The sequence below is a fragment of the Talpa europaea genome (genome assembly GCF_964194135.1).
Source record: "Talpa europaea genome assembly, chromosome: 6".
Classification (NCBI taxonomy): domain Eukaryota; kingdom Metazoa; phylum Chordata; class Mammalia; order Eulipotyphla; family Talpidae; genus Talpa; species Talpa europaea.
This window is the reverse complement of record NC_140072.1, coordinates 129,129,091-129,154,694: the sequence shown is the minus strand read 5'-3', so window position 1 is coordinate 129,154,694 and position 25,604 is coordinate 129,129,091. Positions and strand designations below refer to the sequence as shown.

At 34.4% G+C, this 25,604-nt stretch overlaps 1 protein-coding gene across 1 annotated transcript in view; it reads left to right on the top strand.

Annotated features, from left to right (window-relative positions):
- The window catches only part of UGGT2 (UDP-glucose glycoprotein glucosyltransferase 2), a gene marked incomplete at both ends in the record, with an annotated part of 105,366 nt that overhangs the window by 2,029 nt on the left and 77,733 nt on the right, over positions 1-25,604 (top strand). The window contains 7 exons of the mRNA XM_084234907.1: positions 2,986-3,068; positions 5,700-5,830; positions 6,302-6,414; positions 12,112-12,286; positions 15,570-15,666; positions 18,595-18,667; positions 22,751-22,851. Coding sequence (XP_084091033.1) covers positions 2,986-3,068; positions 5,700-5,830; positions 6,302-6,414; positions 12,112-12,286; positions 15,570-15,666; positions 18,595-18,667; positions 22,751-22,851 — 773 coding nt within the window. The remainder of the gene's footprint in view (positions 1-2,985; positions 3,069-5,699; positions 5,831-6,301; positions 6,415-12,111; positions 12,287-15,569; positions 15,667-18,594; positions 18,668-22,750; positions 22,852-25,604) is intronic.

The following is a 25,604-nucleotide window of genomic DNA, read 5'->3' as shown; positions in this document are numbered from 1 at the left end:
CTTTAATTCATCCTGAGTTATTTGTGTGCATGGTGTGGAATAGCCCTCCAGTTGTGTTCTTGTACATGTTCAGCTTTCCCAGTGCCAGTTATTGAAGAAATTACCCTTTCCCGTTGTCCTTTTCCCTTTTGGCTCCAGTTTCAGCAGTTGACCGTTTTGGGGTGGTTTATTTCTGGGTTCTCTTGTCCATTGATCTGTGTATCCTTTCATGCCAATACCATACTGTTTTGATTATAGTAGTCCTGCTGTATCCTCAGTTTCATTTTGCGTGGGTTTAGTTACACTTGGGCAATCATGGTCTGAAAATATTACATATATTGATATTTTGAGAGGGCATCTTTTCATATAATTTCTGTTACAGTATATTATAATTGTTCTATTATCAGTTATTTTTGTTAATCCCTTACTGTGTTTAGTTTATAAATTAAATTTTACCATAGGTATGCACATATAGGGTATGTTCCTATCTGGTTTTAGGCATGGACTGGGGGTCATGGAAAGTGTCCCTCCAGGATTGGAGGTGGGGGGCTACTTGTAACTGCAGCTTTGTAATATAGCTTGAAATTAGGGGAAGGGATGCCTCCTGCTTTGTTCTTAAGAATGCTTTGACTATTCGGCATTTTTGCAGTTACAAACTTTTCAATTGTTTTATTTCTGTGAAAAATGTCTTTAGAATTTTGATAGGGATTGCATTGAATCTATAAATTGTTTTGGGTGATTTGACTATTTTAATAATAGGAATTTCTTCAATACATGAGCACAGACTATATTTCCACTTATTTGTGTCATTTTCAGTTTCTTTCTCCAGTGTCTTAATCGTCTTCATATTACAGGTCTCTCACTCCCTTGGTTAAATTTACTCTGAAGTATTCATTTTGCTGCAATTTTAAGGAGAATTGTTTTCTTAATTTTTCTGGTATTTTATTTGTAGTACATGGAAATTCAACAGATTTTTGTATGTTGTTTTTGTATCTTCTAGCTTTTCTGAACTCATTCTAAACTTTTGGTGGAGTCTTTAGTTTTCTATAATATGTTATCTAATAATGACTAGCTGTGGACTTGTCATATATGGACTTTATTATCTTGAAGTATGTTTCTCTATATCCACTCTGTTGAGAATTTTATGTTTCTTTAAATTGAAATTTTAGAAAACTCAAAGAGGTTGAGGGAAATAAATATAGGAGAGGAAGACCTGAAGTCCATTCGGAAGATTTGAGGGGACTGGAAGATAGAAACTTCAGTGATAGATTTCTGTTTAGGAAGTTTCTTTTTCTTTAAAGCATTGTTGGAAACTTCTCTTACCTATATGTGTGTGTGTGTTTGAATATATGTACGTGTATGTATATATACTTGTGTGTGTGTATATATATATATATATATATATATATCTTTCAATTAAGCCTAAAAATATCAGTGACTATTTTGAGCATGACACTTGCTGAGTACTGTATAGGAAACAGTTGAATAAGGTATGTTCCCTGCCTAAAGAAATTTATAATTTAGATCTTTGCTAGGTATGATTATAGGCTAATGAGGCTGAATTTTTATAACACATGTACTGTTACTTAAACACTGAAACTGCATTTATTCCCCTGGTGTTACTCTTGCTGAAAAATGTGTTTTGGAAATCCACTTGTAATTACTGTCATGCTCCTTAGTGCATATAAAAACACCCTCTATAGCAATACTTTTTTCCCGGTGTGGTAGAATTTTTTTTTTTAAAACCTTGTTATTTGGAGCTAAAGCTTATATAAGACAGGTAAGAAAAATTGGAAATTCCAGGTTTTTGGCAATTTCCCTTTTTAACACTTTGACCAAAGGTAATATCTATTGGAAGGCGAGGAGCTGATTTAAAAATAGTCTCTCAAGGATATTTCTTCCCTTAAGATTAATGATGAGTTACTGGCAAATTGCCCCTGAAAGTAGCTGCAGAAGAGGTCCAGAAGTGCTTGCACCTGTGATTTATTGAGGAACTTAAATGTGAATACTCTCTTAAAGTGATCACTTGGAAGGATTATATTTAGATGTTTAAATTCTGGGATATGAAAGAAATCTCACCTGTGTTGCGTATGTCTATAGTTGCTCGGACAAGACAATTTGGCGTTATGTGTTAAGATTTTGTCCCCTCAGATGACATCCTGTGTAGTCTTTCCCATAATTTACTCTGTTTCTAGCCATTGAGTTGAGCAACTTTAAAAGCAAGAGTTGTTTTGAAGTGATTGCTCTAAATCCCTATGCTTGTCATGTTTATATTGATAAACTATTGAGTTTTTCTCACCTCCTTTCCATCTTTAGTAATCATCGTGTACTCCGAGGAATTAGCTTTCTTGTGTCTTCAGTGCCCTTGGTGCTTTCCATTTATATTAATCATTAAAGTTTATCAAGGTTGGAGAGAAAGATAAGGTGGTACCAAGGAAGAATTTGGTGGCTGTTTCCTTTCTAGCTTAAATCTTCTTGCTTTTGGTGTGTAATAATTGTTCTATACACGAGTGAATAATCTCTCACTTATTTCATTATTTCCAAAAGGCTTTAAATGACTAGCTATTTTTTCTGTGGAAAATGGAACTTTCTTTGGGTTTTATAGCCAAGGACCTGGTGTGATACACCAGATTCCCATTACTATTTTATTAAGCTGTTTTCTGTTTTAAATAATAAAAGCATTGTCTGTACAAGTGGCTAAATAAAAACAAGATAACATTTTTAATTAAGATTTTTAAAAGTGTTTATAGACCAGTTTTGTTTATGAATAACAGTCTAATTTTTACTTCTTACCTTTATGTAGTGCTCTTCATTTCATTAGTTTATATTTCTCCAAATTATAATTATAGCTAATAATGAGGAAAAGCCAAAAGCAGTTTGTCATGCAGTTTTTTGTGAACATAATGTTATACTTGTGGTTCTAGCATATAGCTTGGAGTAATGTAATAAAGAGTAAATCTTTACTTCCATATGTGAACTGATTACTTTTATTTATTTTTTTAATAGTGAATTTGTGGCAGAAGAAAGTAATGAAAAATTTTGGCAGTTTTTGGAAACGGTAAAGGAATTAGCAATTTATAAGCAAACAGGTAGGTGATGTGCATATTTAAACTTATAAGAGTCATACATATATGTGCATGCTTTGGGTATTTTGTTGTTTTTAATGTAAAGCTTAAGTGTGAATGCTTTATTGGAGAAGTAAACCTGAATATTGAATTTGAAAAGATAATTTTAATGGAAATCATTCAAGAATTTCCAAAATTATAAACCTTTAAGAGACAGAAGAGGACCTCCCTGGTGGCACAAGGGGTTAAGACGCAACCTGTGAAGCTGTGCAACCTGTGAAGCTGTCCGCAGCCACTGCAGCACGAGTTCGATCCCCCAGCCGGCCAGGGAGTAACCCACATGGCACAGCAGACCTCTCCTGACTTGCCTACTGCTCCCCTCAGCAGTGTGTACCAGTAGATCTGCCTGTTCTGTTTCCCACTGTCTCAGGTCCTCTCACCCCACCCCCCACACATCTGGCCTGTACCTAGTTCTTGTATGCATAAATAAATAAATCTTTTTTTAAAAAAAGAGAGACAGAAGAGAGCAGAGCAGGAGGATTTACTGAAATACACTGCTGAGGGGAGCAGAGGGTATGGACAGGCTATGTCTGCTCTATCATATGTGAGTTAGCTGCCTGGTTAGAGATCTAACTCAGGCCATAGAGGTGATAACATTGAATAGGGCTGAGATTTAATCCTGAGGCTTTCAGGGAGGCGCAGTTTTGAATGGTTTAAGTTTTCACTTACTAGAGTCTATTTGGCCCAAGTGGTGTTAAAGTTAAGCAGTTTTATGATTTCATGAGATGGGTTTTAAAGATGAAGAAAGCAGACATGCCCTTAATGACATTTTAAACTGAAATATTTTCAAAAACAAGTAATTTGTGGTTTCAAAAAACTTCTGAGAAGTTTAATTATTTAATCATTGAGCCACAAGAAGTACTATTTCCTGCTGTAGATGCTGGGAATACATAGAGGATGACGTGCCCTGTGTTTTCCAGACCCTGTACTGCAATGGAGATAGGCAGAGAGATAAGTGTACTGTTGATAAGAGCTTTAGTAGGAATATGCATCACATGGACGTGCATAAAAATGCACCTAATGAGTATTTCAGAGAAGCAAGACCGCCTTTGCAGATGAATGCTGGTGTTGAATTTGAATCATAGGATTTATCAGGTGGTAGGGAGGGGAAGAAGAGCAGAAGAGAGAAATGGAATGTTCAGAACAGCTTTGACCACCGAGAAGTCTCCTTTCAAATCAGTAGCAAATTGCTTGTTGACTGTGTATTTGTCTTTGTGATTTTAGTTTTGATTACTGTGGTGAAAATAGGCTAGGTGAATATGTCAGATTTTCACAATAGTTGAAAAATTCAATATCAAATTTCCTGGTTCACATCTAAAATCTTTAGAATATTTAGCCCAAATATCTCCAAAATCTCTTGTTCTCGTGAACGTGCTTTCTGGCCTTATTCAGGCCATTTTTCATTGGAGAGGCATTCTTGAAAATTACTTTTGAAAATTTCAAACTGTTATTAAGTTGCCTTGGTGTATCAGAATATTTTATACCTAAGTGAAATGACATGCTTGAACAATCTGGTGGCAGATTATTAAAAACTTGAAATACCTAAACTATAATTCAAGCTTATATTGTGGGAGAGATGTGTGAAAGAAATTGTATTAAGTAAGAATTACTAACACTGAAAATAAAATTCTCTTAACCTTACTTATAATGGTGAGGGTCAAATGCATATGCTGCGTTCGTGCTGACCTAGTTAGGGGAGAGAAAGAATGATATTCTTGAAGAATTAAATGTTAACAGTTAAATATGAATTAAATGTTCAAATTTTACGGAATTTATTTTCAGGAGATTATCCTAGAAGAAACATTTTAAATCTTTGGTTATTTATAATTGTTTAGATTGTTGAATCTCTGTGAAACCCTCTAAAATACTCGTTACTAAAGGATGTTGTTAATCTACTTGTTTAAAGTTGTAAATATTGAACATTTTACTCTTTGAAACCAAGTGCTAGTTTTATGCCCTTTAGTGAGAATGCTTTATATTATGTGCAGCGAGTTAAGACCTTTTAGATTGTATTTAAACAATAATTTCATATTAGCTAATTTACAGATTGTCACAGAATGTCAGCCAAGGTCTATCTGACTCCAGATTCCCTATTTATTTTCACTTCTCCATATGCTCAACATCTAAAGGATCTCGTTCACAAAGTCCTTGATGATTTTATTGATTTCTAGATTAGTAAAGTTGCTTTATATTTTAGTGAAAAGGATTTTCAGAAAATGTTAGGACATTATTAACTCACTTAAAACCAGATATGAGGTTAAGAAGATGATTGCAGTTCGGATGTGTCACATTTAGATTTCCATGTGCTGATATGTGAGTGAGAGGTTTAAGTAAAAAAAAAAAAAAGTCTAGGTTGATGGTTAGGATTTAGAAGTTAACATCAAGAGGGTTATTAAAGTTATAGAGTGGAGTTACAGCATGGGGAGAAGAGAAGCACCCTGGGTGGAAGCCTGAGAATACCAGTGTTTAAGGGGTAGCCAGACGAAGAGCACACAGTAGAGACTAAATTCATGATTCTACAGCATTTGGTGAGCGACATGCCAATATGTTGAATACAAAATACTAATATATTTTTCTTTTTAATTCTCTTTATAGAGTCAGATTATTCTTATTACAACTTAATCCTGAAGAAAGCTGGACAATTTTTAGACAATTTACATATCAATCTCTTAAAGTTTGCTTTGTCTATGAGGGCACACTCTCCAACTATCGAGATGTTTCAACAGGTATGTCAAAATACCTGAACTATAGTTGACAGAGAAGCATGGAGGAAATTTACATACATTAATAATCTTATTGTGAATATCTTTGGTTCAAAAAGATTTGCAAATTTACACCTGATTCCGTAGTGTAGCATTGATTAAATTATCATTGTTATGATTATATGATTGGATGTATTACATAATTTTATAATTATTTGGGATCATGGAATTATGAGTACAAATCACTACTGAAATGAACTGCAATGAAAATTTCAATTTAATGTAATTTTTCAACAACTTTGAAGTATGTATTTCATAGTATAAAGTTGATTTTGTTAAAATATTTTATTCTGCCTGCATACAGTTTTCACTTTAATTAGAGCAATAACTTAATAGTAGTTGATGTGTTATTTTAATCAAAGTAATGAGTGAGTTTTTTAAATGTGAATTGTAATTATCAACTACTGTAGCTAAATATAATCTTTGAAATCTTAGATTGCAGCTGATGAGCCCCCACCAGATGGTTGTAATGCATTTGTGGTTATCCATGAGAAACACACCTGTAAAATTAATGAGATTAAAAAGCTGTTGAAGAAGGCTACTTCAAGGTAAATTAGTGATAACCAGTACTGAAAGAAGTGGTTTATAAAGAGATGAGGGTTGAAAGAGCAGACATTTCTTATGATGAAACTTTTTAATATCCTAAAATGTATATTCACAAATATATTGTCTACTGAAAATATGAATATATCTGAGCTGGTAATCTAAGCCTTTTTTTCTAAACTATGTAAGTGCTTTCAAGGTTTCATTTTGAGTAGCTTTTGATTTTAGAGTATACCTAAATATGAGTATATGTCTTATACAAACGTAAATCATTTTTTCAAATAAACGCAAAACTTCAAATTTTGACTATCTTTAAATACAAACTAAATTTATACCTTGGAAATAAAAAATTAATGATAAAATCCATAACATAGAGTTGCTTCTTTATTATGTGTTGTTTAAAACGTTTTTCAATTTCTTCTCAGTATTGAATAAAAATGAATATAGGAAATTATTAATTTATTATGATTTATTACTAATACCTTCCAGTTTATGTTTTACTACCTGAATTTTTATACCTTTTAAAGTATTAGATTTTGTAATATATTAAGCAGAACTATATGTTTAATAACTCATATTAGTACTGGTTAAAAAATAACATTTTCTTATATCATATTCATTTTAATATACAGAAAATATTTACAGAGCCCAAATTTTCCTTCATATGTGTGTTTTTTATCTAGTTTTCCCAAAACTGAGAGATTTTACTAATATTTTCAATAACTTTATTTAAATTTTTCCTTTCACCTTAAGCTTTTAATTCATCTGTAATTTATTTTTGTCAGAAGTGTCCAATCAGGACACTCCCCGGTGGCGCAGTGGTTGAGCGCTGGGTTGCGAAGCTGCCCGCAGCCTCTGCGGCGCCGGTTCGATCCCCGGCTGCTCCCCGGACACTGGAGGAGGGTCCCACCTGGCGTGCAGACCTCTCCTGCCGCCTGCTGCTCCCCTCAGCAGTGTACTTCGGTCCTTCTGCCTGCTCTGCTCCATGCTCTGGCTCTGGTGAATTCTCTCACCCTCCCGCGCTTCTGACTGTACCCAGTGCTTGTATAAAACAAAACAAGCAAGCAAACAAACAAATAAATAAAACATGCCTCTATTAAAAAAAAAAAAAAAGAAGTGTCCAATCAGATCATTTTTCTCCTCAGGGAAAAAGTCACTTCTTATAGGCAGTCACTTGCTATATTCATTAATTTATAACATGGTCTATTTTAAAACTATTCATTTTGTACCATTATCTGTTTCTTATAACAGCAGTACTATGCTGTTTTAGCATTTATTACTTTATAATATATTCTAATATATACCTCACAAGACAATTTCTTTCTTATTGCTCATTTTTTCCTACAAAAATTTCTTTTTGTATTTATTGATGACTTTCAAATTAACATTTGAGAAAAAAATGTGGCAGAGTTTTTATTAAAACTATGTTAAACCTGGGCCTCCCTGGTGGCGCAGGCGATTGAGTGCCAGTGCCGCGCTGTGAAGCTGTCCACAGCCTCCGCAGCAGCGCGGGTTCAATCCTGGCCAGCGGGCGAGAATCCTATCCAGTGAGCAGACCTCTCCCGTCTTGCCCGCTGCTCCCGTCAGCAGTGTATTTCTGTCGTCGGCGGCCTGTTCTGTTCTCTGCTCTGTCTCTGGTGAATCCTTTCACCCTCTCGCACATCTGACCTGTACCCTGGTTCTTGAATAAATGAATAAATCTTTAATTAAAAAAAAGAACTATGTTAAACCTATTGATTAAGAATTTCAATCTTTACATTGACTCTCTCCACAAATAACATACTATGTCTTCTGTTTATACCTTATTTTAATTTTTTAAAGTTTTGTATATTTTCTGGGTTTTTTTAATCAGAATTGTTTTATCAATGATTTTCTTCATTTATTGAAATGAATACAAAATTTTCTCATTTGACATACTGGCATATATGGCAATGTATTTTAAAATATATCTTTGCATTTTTAGGAAAGCTTTTTGGTAATGGTGTGGGATTATTCTAATTTCTGTTGAACTAAATGCTTATATTTTTATTAAGGTTCATGTTTTTATTTTAATAATTGAAATTAGCTAAAATTTTGTTTTAATCATTTATGTCATCTTTTAAAATCAGCATTATTCTAGCTTCATACAGTTAATGTAGGCATTAATTTACCATGTTATTCTGTAAGAATTAATAGGAACTTATTCCTGTATAGCATTATAGACTAATTTTGAAATGGTTAGTCATGCATTTTTTGCTTTTCCTATTGAATTTTTTAGAGGCAGTTTTGGTAACTTTTAAAATTTATTATTGATGTCTGATTTTATAATTTTCTTACAGAAATTAAATTTAAATTAAATACTAAATCTAAAAGTAAGATTAAAATAAAATTAACATGAAGCTGCTGGGAGAGACAGTCTCCCCCATGGAACCTTGAGTCTTTGCATGTTCTTGCTTAGTTTGACCAGTAAAAAATTTGAGCTCTTGATTTGACTGTGTTTTTACCTAAGCCATTTCTCATTATCCTGTTAGCAGCAAGTGAGAACCTTGAGGAATTAGGTAATGTCTACCTGTGGGGAAAAGAACAAGCTATATACTGCTTGCTATAAAATGGTGCTTCCCCAGGTAAAGTACTCCTCAGCTGCAGCGTGCACCCACTGTGGTACCTGTCCTCCTTGGTTTGTGTTTTGTCACACCACTCCCTCCCCGCCCCTGAGGAACTTGGGAGGCAAAATTATGCTCATGCTGCTTTCTATGCCAGGAGCAATGCATTTCTTTGTCTTTGACCCAGCAACCTTCCTCTTCTGCCAGAGTTCATGAAATGATGAAAAGTTACCTTATTTGTAAAACCAAACCTTAGGCATTTTACAGATATTGACAGTTTGAGAGACAAGGGTAGGATGTTGACACATGGTTTTCTGAAAGAGAAGGCATGGGTCTTACAGGTTGGGGAGATAAAAGTCATCACTTAAATTCTTTTCTACTGTCCCCCTCTTTCCCTCCACCTGCCACTCTGCACAACCTGGCTTATAGCTGTTACTGTAGTACCTGACACATTGTTTGATCTGTGTTCTACAGGGAAAGGCACTGAACTCAACTGTTGGGGTTTGACAGGGACTCATGTGGGAAACGGAATTAAAGTCATCCCTCTAGACCACTATAATGCACGTTGATTGTTTTGGCTCCCACATTTTTCATGTTTATGCTGTGAATGCTCATGAAGTCTAAAGGGAAACACTCTCATTCGGGGGCTGCCACATGTACTGTCTACTCCCAGGCTGGGAAAGGGAAATTCACAACTCTAGCCACAGAGGTGACAACTGCTGAAATACCCAAGAGGCAGTTTCCAACGACAACAGTGCCACCTGCCTGACTGAGCTGTTAGATCCACCCCTTTTTGTTTGTCACCAAGTGACATTGCATTATAAAGTTTCAGATTTGTGGCACTGAGATTCAGCGTATGTACATACAACAAGTACATACCACAAAACTTCCAGTTTTCTCTTTCACCTTACCATTGTCCTCTTTCTCCCTTCTCTTCTGGTAAGCACTAATTAATCTTATAATCTAAAAGTTTATTTGGGGGCCTCCCCAGTGGCGCAGCGGTTGAGCGCTGGGTTGCGAAGCTGCCCGTGGCCTCTGCGGCGCCGGTTCGATCCCCGGCTGCTCCCCGGCCACCGGAGGAGGGTCCCGCATGGCGCGCAGACCTCTCCTGCCGCCCGCTGCTCCCCTCAGCAGTGTACTTCGGTCCTTCTGCCTGCTCTGCTCCCCGCTCTGGCTCTGGTGAATTCTCTCACCCTCCCGCGCTTCTGACTGTACCCAGTGCTTGTATAAACAAAAACAAACAAACAAACAAATAAATAAATAAAATACGAAAAAAAAAAATAAAAAAAAATAAATAAAAGTTTATTTTGTATTTCAGTCATCTTGTTAAAAAGAGCAGCTCTTAGCTGTTACCAAGCACTTACTGAAACTAAAGGCCTTAACCAAAGAAATTTGTAAACATTTAACATTTACATTTCAGAATAGGTCATTCGGGTTCAATGACTAACATGGTGGGAAAGGCCCACAAGTGTCCTGGAAATGGTGTGTTCAGGAGCACGGTTGCTTTGACCTAGCATTATCTTAGGTTTACATGAAAAGGTAGTAGCCACAGCTTTGGGATAAAACATATGACCATTCCATTACCTGAAGTAAAGTTGCTGGATCAATGTGTTCTTCACAATGGTTTTTCTTATTGCCTGGGATATATTACTGATACAGTCAGCTAACTTAAAAGCTGGTAGTAGCTTTGGGCTGTTACTGTCCAGCCAAGTTTCAGCTGTATAAAACTAAAAGCAGTGTCATCACTCCATTCACTGGGCAGAATGTAGGGCAAGCCTCATACCCTGACCAATCCCAGACCCCTTGATGAAACTTGGTAATTTATACTGACTTTTGGCTTACCTGTGTGGTTAGCCACTAGAAAGACTGCTAGTTGTCAGATGGGCGACACCTAGGAAAATAGTAGAATATTTTCTAATCACCTTCTATTTATATCCAGATCAAATAAAAGTGGATGAATGGCGTTAACATTTTGTACTTGGAAAAAAGATTAAGTATAAAATTTTAATGCAATATTGAGTAGTAGTAATGAGTTTAAGCATCCAGGTCTTCTTACTGATCCTAAAAGAAAAGCTTTGTTTTTCACCATTGAGTATGATGTTGGCTGTAGGTTTGATATTTTAGGAAGTGGAGGTTTGCAGGAGTGAGAGAAAAAAGATCATTTCTTGAGCAGCAGGCATAGGCCGGATAATTTACAAGTTGTTTTGGTAAATCCATAGGACAACTCTTAAGATCTAATTGGAATTCCTGCCCTTGAACAGGTAAGTGGGCTCAAGAGAGAACAAATCATTTGGCCGGGGTCACAAAATTACTTAGGAGTTAAGCTAGAATGTAATCCAATTCTGCCTGATTTCCACATCTGCAGTCTTTCTGTAGCACTGTTTCCATGCCCTCCTTTCCTCTCCTTTACTTAGTATTTGTTACTTAAGTTTAGTAAATGACTGAATATTGTAGAGGTCTGAATTCATTAAAAAAAAAAGTTATTTCTCAGTGCCTTTATTATTTCCTCTTTTCCTTTCAGCCAATAAAAATTGGTAGTAGATAAAAGGTTAGGAATTCCATTGACATGAGTTGAAATTTTGGATTTCTTTTAAGAGAATTAAAGCCTCAGAAATTTACATGTTTATGTGAACGATACTCACTAGCTAATGGAATTACTAAGAATTCACTTATATGTACAAAGAATCTAGATAATAGTTCCTGGCAAATATGGTGTCAGTCTGTTTATGATAAGGCTGGACCATAAAAGTTCTCAGTTTGATTATAGTTGAGGATTTAATAGTTGTTATTCATAGAAGTAATGATAATCTTTGTATGAGATAGTTCCATTGTTTTGTTTTTTAGATATTTGGAACCTGTTTTAGGAAATGTGAACTGTAGTGGAAAGTTATATCTTTCTGATTAAAAAAATGCAAATTTTATTTCATTGCAAAGTGCTAACATTATTATTTAAAAATGGTGAATCTTGGGAAAATACAGTATTTTTCACCAGTTTTCGGTTGGTGTGATTTCTTTTTTTTGTCATTCAGTAGAAGTTATGTATACAAAGTCATCACAGTAAATTTAAATACTTTCTTTCTTTTAATTATTTTAAAACTCTGTACTATGTTTTCATTTTAGGCCCAGACCATATCTATTTAAAGGAGATCATAAATTTCCAACAAAGAAGGAGAACTTACCAGTGGTTATTCTCTATGCAGAAATGGGTACCAGAGCGTTTGGTAAATTCCATGCAGTATTATCTGAAAAAGCTCAAAATGGGGAAATTCTATATGTTCTTCGACATTATATTCAGGTACATGTTTGTTCAACCCAAGATTATCTTGGCAATGAGAATTCAATTTATTATAATTCTTACTACAGCTTACATAATAATTTTTTCCCAATGCAGCCATTTAAAGTTTTTTTTAATTAACACAACTATCAAACATGAATTTTATGTGGAAATATATATTGGAATTCTGTATGTGTTCTGGAGGGATCATGTTTATAATGCGTTTCCTTATATGTCTGGAACACATTTAAAACTAGGATAAAAAACAAAACTCTGCTGCAGTGATATTTGTATAATATTTACTGGGATTCATAAGTGCAGTTATTTTTAGTGAAAATGTATTACAACAAAGCAATAGTTTTCAAAATCTATTACAAAGCAAAGGTTATTAAAACAATACGGTATCACAACAATATGGTAAACAATATGGTAAAAACAATATGGTAAAACACACAGATTATTGGAACAGAGAACCCAGAAATAAACACATGCATGTATGATTAACTAATATTTAATGAAGCATTCTCAGTAAGGAATAGTCTGTTCAGTAAATAGTGCTGAAAAAAATAACTGACCACATGCAAAAGAATGAAACTTGATTCCTATCTTAGATCACCCACACCAGTTAGCTTGAAATGGATGAAGACATTAACATAAAACCTGAAACCATAAAAATCCTAGAAGAAAACATAGAAAAAACATCCTTGACATTGGTCATAGCAGTGATGTTTTTGGTAGTGAGTAGATCTTAAAAGTTCTCAGGACAAGAGAAAAAACTATGTATGGTATGGATGTTAATTTATTGTGTTAATAATTTTGCAATATATACATATATCAGTTATTTTGTACACCTTCAATAAATGTGATATGTTTATTGTATGAGAAGAGTAATGGGAGTGGGAGATCAAAGGATATGTTTCTTTTTAAAAAATATCTCCCCAAATGATTCTCCTATGCCTCCCAGAGAGATGTGCTCAGGTATTGAGAATCATTGTCTTCCAAATTTTTCTTTGACGAATGCAATTGACCATCATTATAATTCTCTGAAATCATCCTAGCCAACTATCTGGGTACTTTGCAGCATAAATTTTAGACTTATATTTAATGAATGACTTACTGTATGTTCAAAAATAGTTTTATTGTAAATTGAGTCAACATGTAATTAAAATAAAAAATGGGCTTATTTTTGCTGCCTTTTGAATAGATGCTGTTTTGTGGGAAAAGAAGAAATAGTTCTCATCAGTTGATAGAGCCTATGAGAATTTTTGGTTTGCAAATCTAAACTTATTAATAGTTATAATTCAGCTTTTATACTTATACATTTTCAAATTGAAAAAGTAAATATGAATTTAATAAATATTTTTCTTTATTACTGAAGATGAGCTAATAACATTCTGGAACTGATAATGGAAATTGGTTATGTGAAATTGCATTCCTTTTATGAACTATAGCAAGATGCATGAACTTATTGCCTCAATTTGCTTAGCCACCAATTGATTGATTATCTCTTGAGTAGATAGTCAAAATGTTATTTTAAAAGGAGCTGTATGAAATTGAAAGCCCTTTAAAAGATTTTCAGCGTTGTTATATTACTATTATAAATAACCCAATTTCCTTGTGCTATCTTTCATCGTAGCATATGCCTGAGAAATTAGCAAATTAAATTTTAGTGTGGGCAGCAATGTTAAATACTTGTCTGCATATCTGAAACTAATTCTTACATCATCTTATTTGGAAATAGAACAGTCCAAGAATAGGCACTCTGGTTATGTACTTATTTTTAAGACTGGGAGAAAAGTTAGGAAGGAAGGAGAATAAAGAGAGTAATACACTCTTACTCTTCAGCTTCCCTCCAATCTCTACCTCATGTATCAGGTGGAGGGCTGTAGAGCTGCACCCTGTACACTAGTTTAAATTGTTTTCCTAGTCCCTCAGAGAATGTACCATATGGTAATAATTGTAGTCTCACTGATAAGAATTTCAGTCTGGAAGCCAGAAAGAACCTTAGACATCTAAAATATTATGTGCATTCTCCCTGGTCACGCAAGGGTTAAGTCTCAGCACTGTGAAGCTGTCTTGCAGCCACTGCATCAGGAGTTCGATCCTGGACCAGGGAGGTGATCCTCATGGCTCAGCAGACCTCTCCTGTCTCGCCCACTGCTCCCCTCAACAGTGTATTTTAGTGGATCTACCTGTTCTCCTCCCCACTCTGTCTCTGGTGAATCCTCTTACCGCCCCCGCCCCCCCACTTCTGGCTTTCACCCCAGCTCTTGTATGCATAAATAAATAAATAAATTTTTAAAAAAACAAAATATTGTTTGTATCCATCCCCATTGCTTACCTTTTAGGGGAAAATGTGATGGCTTACGTGGTGGGTCTCTAGAAAGGCATTGTATTTTTTTGCCCTTTATAAGAAGAGAAATTAGGTACCAAAATATTACAGACAATTCAGACTTAGGCAATTGTGCCCCTCATTACAAGAACAGACAAAAATTTGTGGAATTTAGTATAATGTAATCATTGAGATACATAAAGAAAAATTTAAAAAAGTTCTTTAAGGCTCTGAGGTTTTCTTCCTTGCCTCCACTTTATAGTAGTTCCTTTTGGAAAAGCTTTTGTTGTCCTGTATCTAGACAGCTGGTACATGAGTAGCATTTCTAGCTTAGCAAATCTTATGTAATTCCCTCAAAGGAATGCAGTTTTGTCAAAACTTGATTTTATTTGCACCTCTGTTAATTAATTCATGGGAGAAAAAGGAAAGTTACAATGGTATAGCAGAAAAAGACCAGGTATTTTTTCCCTTGTAAAAAAGTAATTAGAACAGTAGTTATAACAAAGTTTTAAGAAAGTAAAGAAATGGTTATAACCCAAATGATGGTTCCTTGATACACTAAGAGAGTAGAAATGTCCCCCAAATAATATTTCACAACTTTACAAGATGGAGATGTTCAATATTAGTGATTCCCCTAAAGTTTTAACACATGGTCATACTGAATTTGTTTTTTTTTTAATTGATTTATTTATGTACACAAGAACTGAGGTACAGGCCAGAGGTGTGGGGGGTGAGAGGATTCACCAGAGACGGAGTGGGGAACAGAACAGGTGGATCTACTGAAATATACTGCTGAGGGGAGCAGAGGGCGAGTCAGGAGAGGTCTGCTGCACCATGTGGGCAGCTCCCTAGCTGGGGCTTCATAGGTTGTGCCTCAACCCCTTGCGCCATCAGGGAAGTCCGGTCATACTGAATTTGAAGCAAGATGTTTGACTATATTCTCTCTCTTGAAAAAAACTTATCTTTGAACAGAAGCCAAGCTCACAGAAAATGTACCTGTCTGGCTACGGTGTGGAGCTAGCGATTAAGAGTACAGAATACAAAGCGCTGGATGATACCCAAGTTAAAAGTAAGTTGTATGTGTCTACTTGAGCAGAATGAAAATTTGGAGGTTTTCAAATTTTCATAAAAAAATTAATGAGTACAATTATACAGATGTTAATTTGCGGCTGGAAGATAGGATGGATACAGTCCTCCTTAGCTTAGAGTTTAATTGTAAATTGAAAGAAATTGTGTTCTTAAAAGCCTCTATAGGGCCTCCCCGGTGGCGCAGCAGTTGAGCGCTGGGTTGCGAAGCTCTCCGCAGCCTCTGCGGCGCCGGTTCAATCCCCGGCTGCTCCCGGGCCACTGGAGGAGGGTCCCACATGGCGCGCAGATCTCTCCTGCCGCCCGCTGCTCCCCTCAGCAGTGTACTTCGGTCCTTCTGCCTGCTCTGCTCCCCGCTCTGGCTCTGGTGAATTCTCTCACCCTCCCGCGCTTCTGACTGTACCCAGTGCATGTATAAACAAACAAGTAAATAAATAAATAAATAAAAAATGCCTCTATAAAAAAAAAAAGCCTCTATAAATTTTTGAAATATCATTTTATTTTGCTTATACCCAGTGGTTTCTCAGCCTTTTTCAGCAACATTTATAAAATGATAATGTGTATGGGGTACACTGAGGCAAAAGTGAGGCTGCTTAGGACTGGAGGTTACTTTCCTAGGAGCTCAGGTGCCCACGTTCTGCCCAGCCGCTGGAGGGAAAGCAGTGTAAAGAGATTTGTCAACCTGTTGGTAATTGGTGACACATTGTTTCAGGAGGCTCTGTCTAGAGTGTTTATTTATAATCAAATTAGAATGATGGTTCTTGCTTTTGTTGCTGTTGTTGCAGCATGGTAGAAGAAACCAGTAAAGTGTATGATTGTGTCAGGTAGATTTACTAGATTTGTGATCTATATACCCGTATCTGTATATAGACCTATGAACTAAAGGTGTGCTCTAGATAAGACTCTGGATACCTAAAGAAACAAAAGAAATTCTCATTCTTAGGAAAATCTTTTACTACCTGAGTCATTGGAAATTTATTTATAGCTGATTCTTTATTCAGTCTTTAATTCATTGTTTTATATGCTCCCAGGTGAGGCTTCTGCTTCAACTTAATTTTTCTACTCAGGATCTGGCTCTTGAGGCCAGCACCTAGGGGTGGATGGATCAGAGAGTGTGTGCATACACACATATGCACACATATGGCTGCTCTGTATTACTGTGATTTAAGTACTGCCAATTTCAAAGACTTATTGAAAAAGTATAGTAGAAATAAACATTCATATTTTTTGTATCTCTCTATAGCTCCTGCATGCTTTAGAATTCTGTGTCTGATAGTCATGATATTACAAGGCATTTTCTAGACTTGTGGAATTTTAAAAGTTATGTGAACATTTATTATCTGTATTAGAAATTGCACACTAAATTTTGTCATCTTTCTATATATATTTGGAGTGTATCTCCTCTCTGTTCTAGTTGCCATTCCTTTAGTTCAGATCTCTTTCTTTTTTCTCTTGTATACGTGTAGGATTCTAACTGACCTCTCTGATCTTTGGTCTGCAGTTCCCTCAGTTCTCGTACCCCACTAAAACAGATCAATCAGTGTATTCTCCACAGTGCTTTTAGAGAAACTTCTTATGGTAAAAATTTGACTTTGAGACACTGCTAATTAAAACCCCTTAGTTGGCGCTCTGTATCCTCACCCACAAGTTCAAGTACTGTAGCATAGCAGACAGAAGTTTTTATACTCTGACCTCTTTCTACCTTGTCACTCTCCCTCAGCCCCATTGTACCCTCTGCTCCTGCTACAGGAACGTATTGTACAGAATAATGTTCTGTTCCCGAATCCCTCTGTGTTTGACTCCATGTCATAGCTTTATGCAGTACTTTCATCCCTGAGCATGTGCTGTTCCTTCTACCTGAAACTTTTCTCTTTTCTCTACCTCTTTCACTTCATCTAAAGCCTATTCATCTTTTAAGATCAGTACTTCTGAGATGACTGCCTGTCTCGCTGCTGTCAGAAGATGGGGTTTCGTTTTCTATATCCCAGAAATTCTGTTTTCTTTCAGAGAAGTTTTACACACACTGTTAAAATTGTCTATTTTTCTCTCACTTCCATTAACCAGAGTTTTGTTTCCGAACTAGAGCTGCAACTAATACTAATGTAGAAAGTGAGATCGAAACAAACAAAGTTCAAGAATTTCTCTTTGTGACTCTTTGCTGGTATCTCTCCCAGCAGGCAGCAGGCATAGTAGCAGTCAGTAAATACTTGCCTGATAAATGAATGAAAGGGAAGAAAAGGAACACTAGATCTAAACCCTGGGTCTTTTTCTGGTTGTAGTCCTGGAGATTCAGACCTTCAGAAGAGTAAGAAGGGAAGAATGTACTTGATGAGTCCTGATATACTCTGGCAGAGAGCAAATCCCCATGCTCTAAGAGGTCACAGATTCTTACAATCCCAGAGTGCCCTTAACATAGACTACTCATCACACTGTCTATTACTATTTGATAAGGAAAGGGGAAAGGAAATGACTATAAAAGGTTACATTCTTATTCTTTGAGACCACGAGCTTTGGTGTCTTCCCAAAGATTTCTTGGATTATCTTTAAAGGAGTCAGAGTTACACGAAAAATATATTTGTTGGGGTTTAGATTATCTGCCTGGTTTATGATCTAAATCCAGGATTTGTTGCAGACCCTTTGCTTTATCATTCTGAGTATAAAAATAGAACTATAAAATAATCTATCAAGCATTAATTAGGGTTGTTAACTATTTAATATTCAAGCTTATTTTAAGCACAGAAATATAAATGTGTGCAAATGGATGTGTCATTAAGCTCCTCCCTGAAAGAAAAACAAGGTAAAACAAATGGAATTTGATTTCATTTTGAGTTCTTTTAAGTTTTGATTACATGTTTTTTTTCCTGTTTTGAAAAGGTTTGTGTTTTATTTTGGTTTTGTTTCCAAACTATAGCAGCGACCAATACTACTGTAGAAGATGAGATTGAAACAAATGAAGTTCAAGGATTTCTCTTTGGGAAACTAAAGTAAGTCAGGATTTAAATGAAATTTTGTTATAACACTCAGATTTGTTTATAAAGGAATTGTGTACGCTATTGGCATATATTTTATATTTTTAATGTTTTAAATTTTAAATATGCGATTGCTTTTATTTATTACAAAAGTGAAGTATTAATCGCAAAAACACAATTTCCAAAAACCCTAATTCCATACACAACTGACGTATAACCATTATTAATGTTCTGATGTATATCTTTCCAATCTTTCTGTATGTATTTCTTTGCAACAAATGAATGCATATGCAGTGTATTGTTTTGAATGGTGGAACAATACTGTACAACTGCTTTTTTCATATTCTGTGGAATATTCTGTCTTTGACTAAAATAATATCATGAAGTAGGACTTTGTTATTTCTGTACTTTTTTGTTGAATATGTTTGTGCATAAATTTGTATATATCTCTAATTTTCCTTAACACAAATTCCAGAAGAAAACCAACAAATCAAAGAATATGTACTTTAAAAATTTTTGGTACACATTTCCAAATGTCTCTCATAAATTTTAGTAACATTTACACTCACTGTAGCATCCATTTCTCAAGGAATATATCCTTTTCCCAGAACTTTTTTAACCACTGATACTATTTTAAACATGTTTGTCAGTTTAGTAGGTGTAATGTTATTTCTTTTTCTTTAAAATTCAACATTTGCTTCATTGGTTCTGAACTGTTTTGTAATTTGTATTAAAATGGCCAAATATTATTTATTATAAAAAAGCTTAACTTTCAAGCTTAACTTTTTTCATATTTATTGACCTTTGAGTTTCTTCTTGGGTAAATTGCTTATTCCTAACCTTTGTTCAGTTTTTCTTAAGGTATTTACCTTTTTTACTAATATATAGCTGCTTTTTATATAAAAAATTCCAACCCCTCTGATACTAATCTTCATTCACACTGTATGGTGCTATTGTATGAATTGCAGTTTTCTGTACTTGAAAGTAGTAACTTGTTCTGCTAAAGTCCATTCTAACAGTGTTGTTAGCATAATGAATACTTGTCTAGGATGTTTTTAAATTTGAAGGGAATAGAAAATGTAGTTAATAGTTAATGTAGTTAATTTGGTAATACAAATTTACAAGTGATCATAGCATATAAGTGCTATCTAACTGTTAAATGTATAGACAAGAAATAAAATTACAATCATCAAGTTAATCTTTACTAAAAATAGTTACTGAAAATATTGCCAAGGGGGGAAAACTAGTGCCCAGGTTGAATTTCTTTAGATAAAAAAATTAGATTACATTTTTTTTTGAAAAATAAAAATGTATCGCATTATGTACTTTTTGTCCATTCTCCCTTCCCCCTCAGAATTTTAGGCATCAGTGCTTATGCTTATATTGTAGATCTTTAACTTTTTAAGTTGTTATTTTTTATGGTGGTGACCTTGGTGTACAACATTATATGATTCGGTGATATAGGACACACCTCTGCACATGTGTTTGACACACCACAGCCACTACCAGCCTTCCACAGTAATCCACTAGGCTCCCTCTCTACTCAGTCCCAACCCCTCACCTTTCTTCTCTGGTCGTCCCAGTTCTATGGTCACATTTCTAATGTTTTGGTTTGGCTTTGCCGGTTCTTTTGTTTCTCTGTACTCCACATATAAGTGAGACCATTTGGTATTTGTCAGAGAAGTCTGATAGGAACACTTTCACAGGTTACCTGCTTTTTTTCCCTACCTGCCTTCAGTATTGTTCTTTGTCTTCATCTCTGGGTAGTTTCACTATTACATGTCTTAATATAAGTCTTACTGCATGTTTAGATGAACAGGTGTTCTTCCATGCATTCTTTTTAGCTTCATGACTTGTATATTCAGTTGCTACTGCAGGTTTTAAAAGTCTTCCTCTATTATTTCTTTGAGTAAGTACTCTCTCTGCTTCTCTCTCTTTCCCTTCTGTGATACCCATTATCCTTATGTTGCCTTTCCTAATGGAGTCAGGTAATTCTTAAGGTTTTCTTTGTATTTAAGATTATTTTTAAGTAAATATTCTATTGGTATTATTAGCTAGTATTTACTGTTTTGAAATTCATCAGTATTTTTATCCCTGTTATAAACTTAAGTGATAAGCTATGGAAATACTTTTTCTTTATTGGTGTCTTTGTTTTTAATAGCAGTGCTAATATATCTGATATGCATCAGGTACAGATAGATATTTCGAATAACTGTTAACATGCTAATTTGACTTAGTGTGGTTCGAAAAAATAGTATTTAAAAATTATAAATGTTATATCTGGTAAAAACCTAGAAGAAACCTTTGTGGAATTGATTACAAATCAAACGAGTTACAAAAATCATGGTCAATATTGGATCTTTAGTACAAAAAAATCAAAATCTTTATGCCTCAAAAAGAACAGAAAACATTTCTATAAATTTCTGTGCCACAGATTGCCATATTAAAAACTTTTGACGTCTTAGTTACTCACATATTTACAAGTAACCTGTCAAACGCTAAAGTTGTAATCCTCTTTTTTTCTGCATCACTGATTTTGAAGACAAGGAATAGGATGGTGAGTTCTCCCTGAATATTCATGAATGGGGATTCTTGGAGTTTTATATGTACTTCCCCTTATTTTATAAGAAGGGAAAGTTTTTAATTCCATTATATTAGCAAAATTACTGAGAGTCTGTTTTAATACTTTCAGTTCTAGTTTGGTTTTCTAAGTACTCATAAAGGACACAAAGTTCAGTCTTCCTGATGAATAGATAAGTTGACAGAGTAAAGGAAACATATTTTGAGACTATGTTAATTTATACAGATACTGAGTTAAATTTTAATTTAATTGGCCAAATGATATGCTGGTGTCCTTAGACAGGAAATGCATATTGTGAGATGGATTTATTCTAAGTAAGGCATTTATTTAGTATATAACTATACATATTTATTCCCTTTTCAACTGTGTCTTAACATTTTGGAATTCATTGTCTATTAATTTTTAAAAATAATTTTTTGTAGGGATAAATTGCATACCATCCAAAAATCGTTTGAGACTTTAGGATATTAGTTTTTTTTTTTTTTTTATTTAAGAGGAAATAGTTTTTACACAAAGAGTTGATTTGGTGTAAAACACATTGTTTTAAGGCACTGTCTGAATAAGGTATTTTTCCCTGAAACACAAATAATTTCAGCAGTGAATATTATTTGTTTATGACTAAATGTAAAAAAAATACCTCTTGTATAAACATACCACTCTGTAACTTTGTAATATTGAAAAGAAATGAATTTAATTCATAGTGAAATTCTTTTAGAAATATGTTCTCTTGCTTCTTCACTATAAGATATATTGTCAGTCTGGAGTCATTTTCAAAGTGTGTTACCACATTGAAATAAAATGCAGAATTTTAACATTGCAATATATTGGGGTTTTTGTTGTTAACTATAAGATTAATCCATTTCTGTGCATATGTTCTACATAGATTTTTCTTTACACTTTTTAAATTTTTCATTTATCTTTACTGTTGAAAATGTACTTTATAAGTTATATTGATAGTTTTTAGTTCTGCCTGTTTGAAATAGCAGTATGTCTTTATTTCATGAGAAAAGAAAGCTTATGATTTATATGTATAATAAAATGTCCTTCTACTTTTTAAAAGATAACTAGATGTGTTTAACATTAGACAAAATTAAGTTTTCTTAAGTATTAAAGATGGGACTTTTCAAAAATAGAACAAATCTGAAATTATATTAATGTCAAAAAGTATATTTGTTGTAAATTATAAAAGAAGTAGTAATTTGCAATATGTTAAAAATATATAACATAAAAACTACTAGTTTTGCACTTACACTGCACTCCTTATAGGTAATGTTAACGTATTAACAATGTTGAATACATTCTTCCAGATTTAATGTTGTTTTTATATGTTGAAAGAAGTAGACATACACATTTCTCATTATTTTTAAGTTTTGTGGCTATAGCTGCATCATGATTTATTGTCTTAATAATGACTAATTTGTGCCTATTTAGAAGAGTTAATTTTTAAAACTACACTGCTTCATTAATGAATTTATATCAGGTGATGGTAATTAACTTTACTTAATTTTCCAATGCAGAGAACTACATCCAGATCTCAGTGATAATCTGACAGCATTCCAGAAATATCTGATTGAGAGCAACAAAGAAATGATGCCTTTAAAAGTCTGGGAACTGCAAGGTACAGTATTTTAGTATAATATATATTTTTAAAGATTTATTTATTTATGCATACAAGAGCTGGGGTATAGGCCAGAGGTGTGGGGGGTGAGAGGACTCACCAGAGACAGGGTGGGGAACAGAACAGAAAGACTGACTGAAATACACTGCTGAGGGGAGCAGCGGGCGAGACAGGAGAGGTCTGCTGCGCCATGTGGGTAGCTCCCTGGCCCGGGATGGAACTCGTGGCTACGGACAGCTTCATAGGTTGAGTCTTAACCCCTTAGGCCACCAGGAAGGCTATTTTAGTGTAATATTTTTTAATTTATTTTTTTAGCTGAGGTAATATCGGGGTACTGCTATCAGGTTTTACTAACATAGTGTGCCCACTGCCATGGACCAAAGAACTTCCTTCCTATTTTGTTCTTTTCCCTCCTCCACTCCTCTTCATCCCTGGTGTTTCAGTTCTGTAGTCAGCTGTCGAGGGTTTGTGTTTATTTGACTCAGTTTGTGTTTATCTGACTATTCATTTAACAAAACAGAAGTCAGCTTTCACATAACATAACAAATTATTTCATAGTAATAATTACTAATGCGAATGATATATATTATATTACATTGTGTTAAAATGCTTATTTTATTAAAAGGTTATTTAACAAATCATATTTTTTTATTTATTGTAAGCTTTTAGATTGTTTGATATCACACAATTTTAAAAGTATACAGTGGTTTTACTTATAGGTTCATTTCATGTATTAAATCACATTTCAGAGACTCTAGCACACTTACTAAAATTCTGGCTAGTAGCTTGGGATAAATCACAATTCAGTTTCATTTTCTTAACTTTTGAATTTTATTATATCATTGTATTTTTCACTGATAGCTGTGAACAGCTTCTTACTGTCAAATATAAGCAGATATTTCATGACCAAAATTTAGTTTGGACTTAACTGTAAGTCTTTTTCAGTTTATAATTGCTTCTTTATTGCTTGTAATTTTTAGTAGGTCATGGATACATGTCATTTTTGGGCAAAATTTATAACTTCTATCACATCTCATTAACTTTAAAAAATAATAGTTTACTAATATATAATTGATATACTATTCACCCATATAAAATATACATTCCAGTGGATTTCAGTATATTTTCAGAATTCTGTAACTTATCACAATCAATTTTAGAATATTTTTATCCCCAGAAGAACTTGATGTACCTTTTTACAGTCACTCCCCATTTCTCCCCAATTCCTCCAGCTGTCGGCAACCACAAGTGTACTTTGTTATCCTTCAAAATGTTCTCAAGAGACTAATAATTTAGGAAATGTAAGTGATAGGGTGATTTTGAAGGCTTTTAAATGGAGACAATACATAGTTTAGTTTAGTTTCATTTTATAACCTCCCTCATATCCATGTCATATGGACTAGGATATCTAGTAAAAATATCATTGAAATAGTGTAGAAAGGACCGTGGCAGGTAGAAATGGTAGAAAAGATGCCTGGAATTGGCAATAGTTTAGAAAATAAGAGGCATCAAGATGGGAACATTTCTACCTTTGTGCCTGAGTAGAGAGAATATTAAACACCTAAGTAGGTTTGAGGGTTAAGTAGGGGACCCAAAAAGAGTGGGAATGGTGTTAAAAAAAAATTGATTTTAAGTGACTGTGATATATCCAGATAACAAGGTCCAGTAGTGGATGGGATATAAAGCCCTTCAGTTAAAAGGTGAACTTTGATAGTTGGAACTTGTAGCATAAAGGTTTCCAAAGGAGGGTCTACTAACTAAACGTGTAGAGTAACTGAACCAGCCCCCCCTGGGAGGGGGCCGTGGTGTTCCTCCACATGTGGAAAGTAGAGGTGGTGAGTAAGACATGGTGGAAAGATGAGAAATGCAATAGCATGTTGTAGAAGCTAACAGAAAATAGATTTTCAAGGACATGAAACCAGTACGTTTTCTGTTTGATTTAACAACTATTTATTGAATGTCTGCTAGGTGTCAACCATGTCGCCACAACCATGGTTTTATAGGGCTGAGACCTACAGTAGGATATATATTTTACATGAAGACCCATATACAAATATGTAATGTATGAATACAGATACTTTTGATAATTAAAAAATCTTCAGCATACAGTGTATAAGTTTACTACATACTATTCACTTTGACAAAACTTTTGTTTTATTCTAACCTATTTCCTTAGCAAAAATAACTCCACATTATGCATTAATCTGATTTTAGCAGACATTTTTGGAAGACACTGGATTCTAAAGATAAAATGCTGAGAAGACATCAGATTCTTCAGAAGCTCTTAGATAAATGTAAATCAAATAATTTAAAAGATCAATATAAAAATTACCATTGCACTTGCTGCAAAGTAAGGGTACATAGGAGTAAAAAGGGTATATATTTAGTAAGAACTAAACTGGGAAGGGTGGGGAGGAAAGGGGCATAGAAAGAGTCATTGTCTTCAAGATGTGGTGATTCAGTTAATATTTGAGACAGAGTTGGAATAATTTTGGGCTATTTGGGACTATCTTTGTGAGAGGTTGGATATGGAATGTAAGGGGAAGTAGGAGATATTAAGAACAACTGCTAGATTTGTGTTTTGCCCACCTGGATGGATAGTGGTGACATTTGCTGAAAAGAGAAGACTAAATAGGACCAGATTTAAGCAAAGAAGGCATCAGAATATCACAAATTTATTAATAAATAAGCGGCTTTGGAAGTACCCAAGTGGTAAATCTAAGAAGGCAGTTAAATATGGGGATCTGGATTGT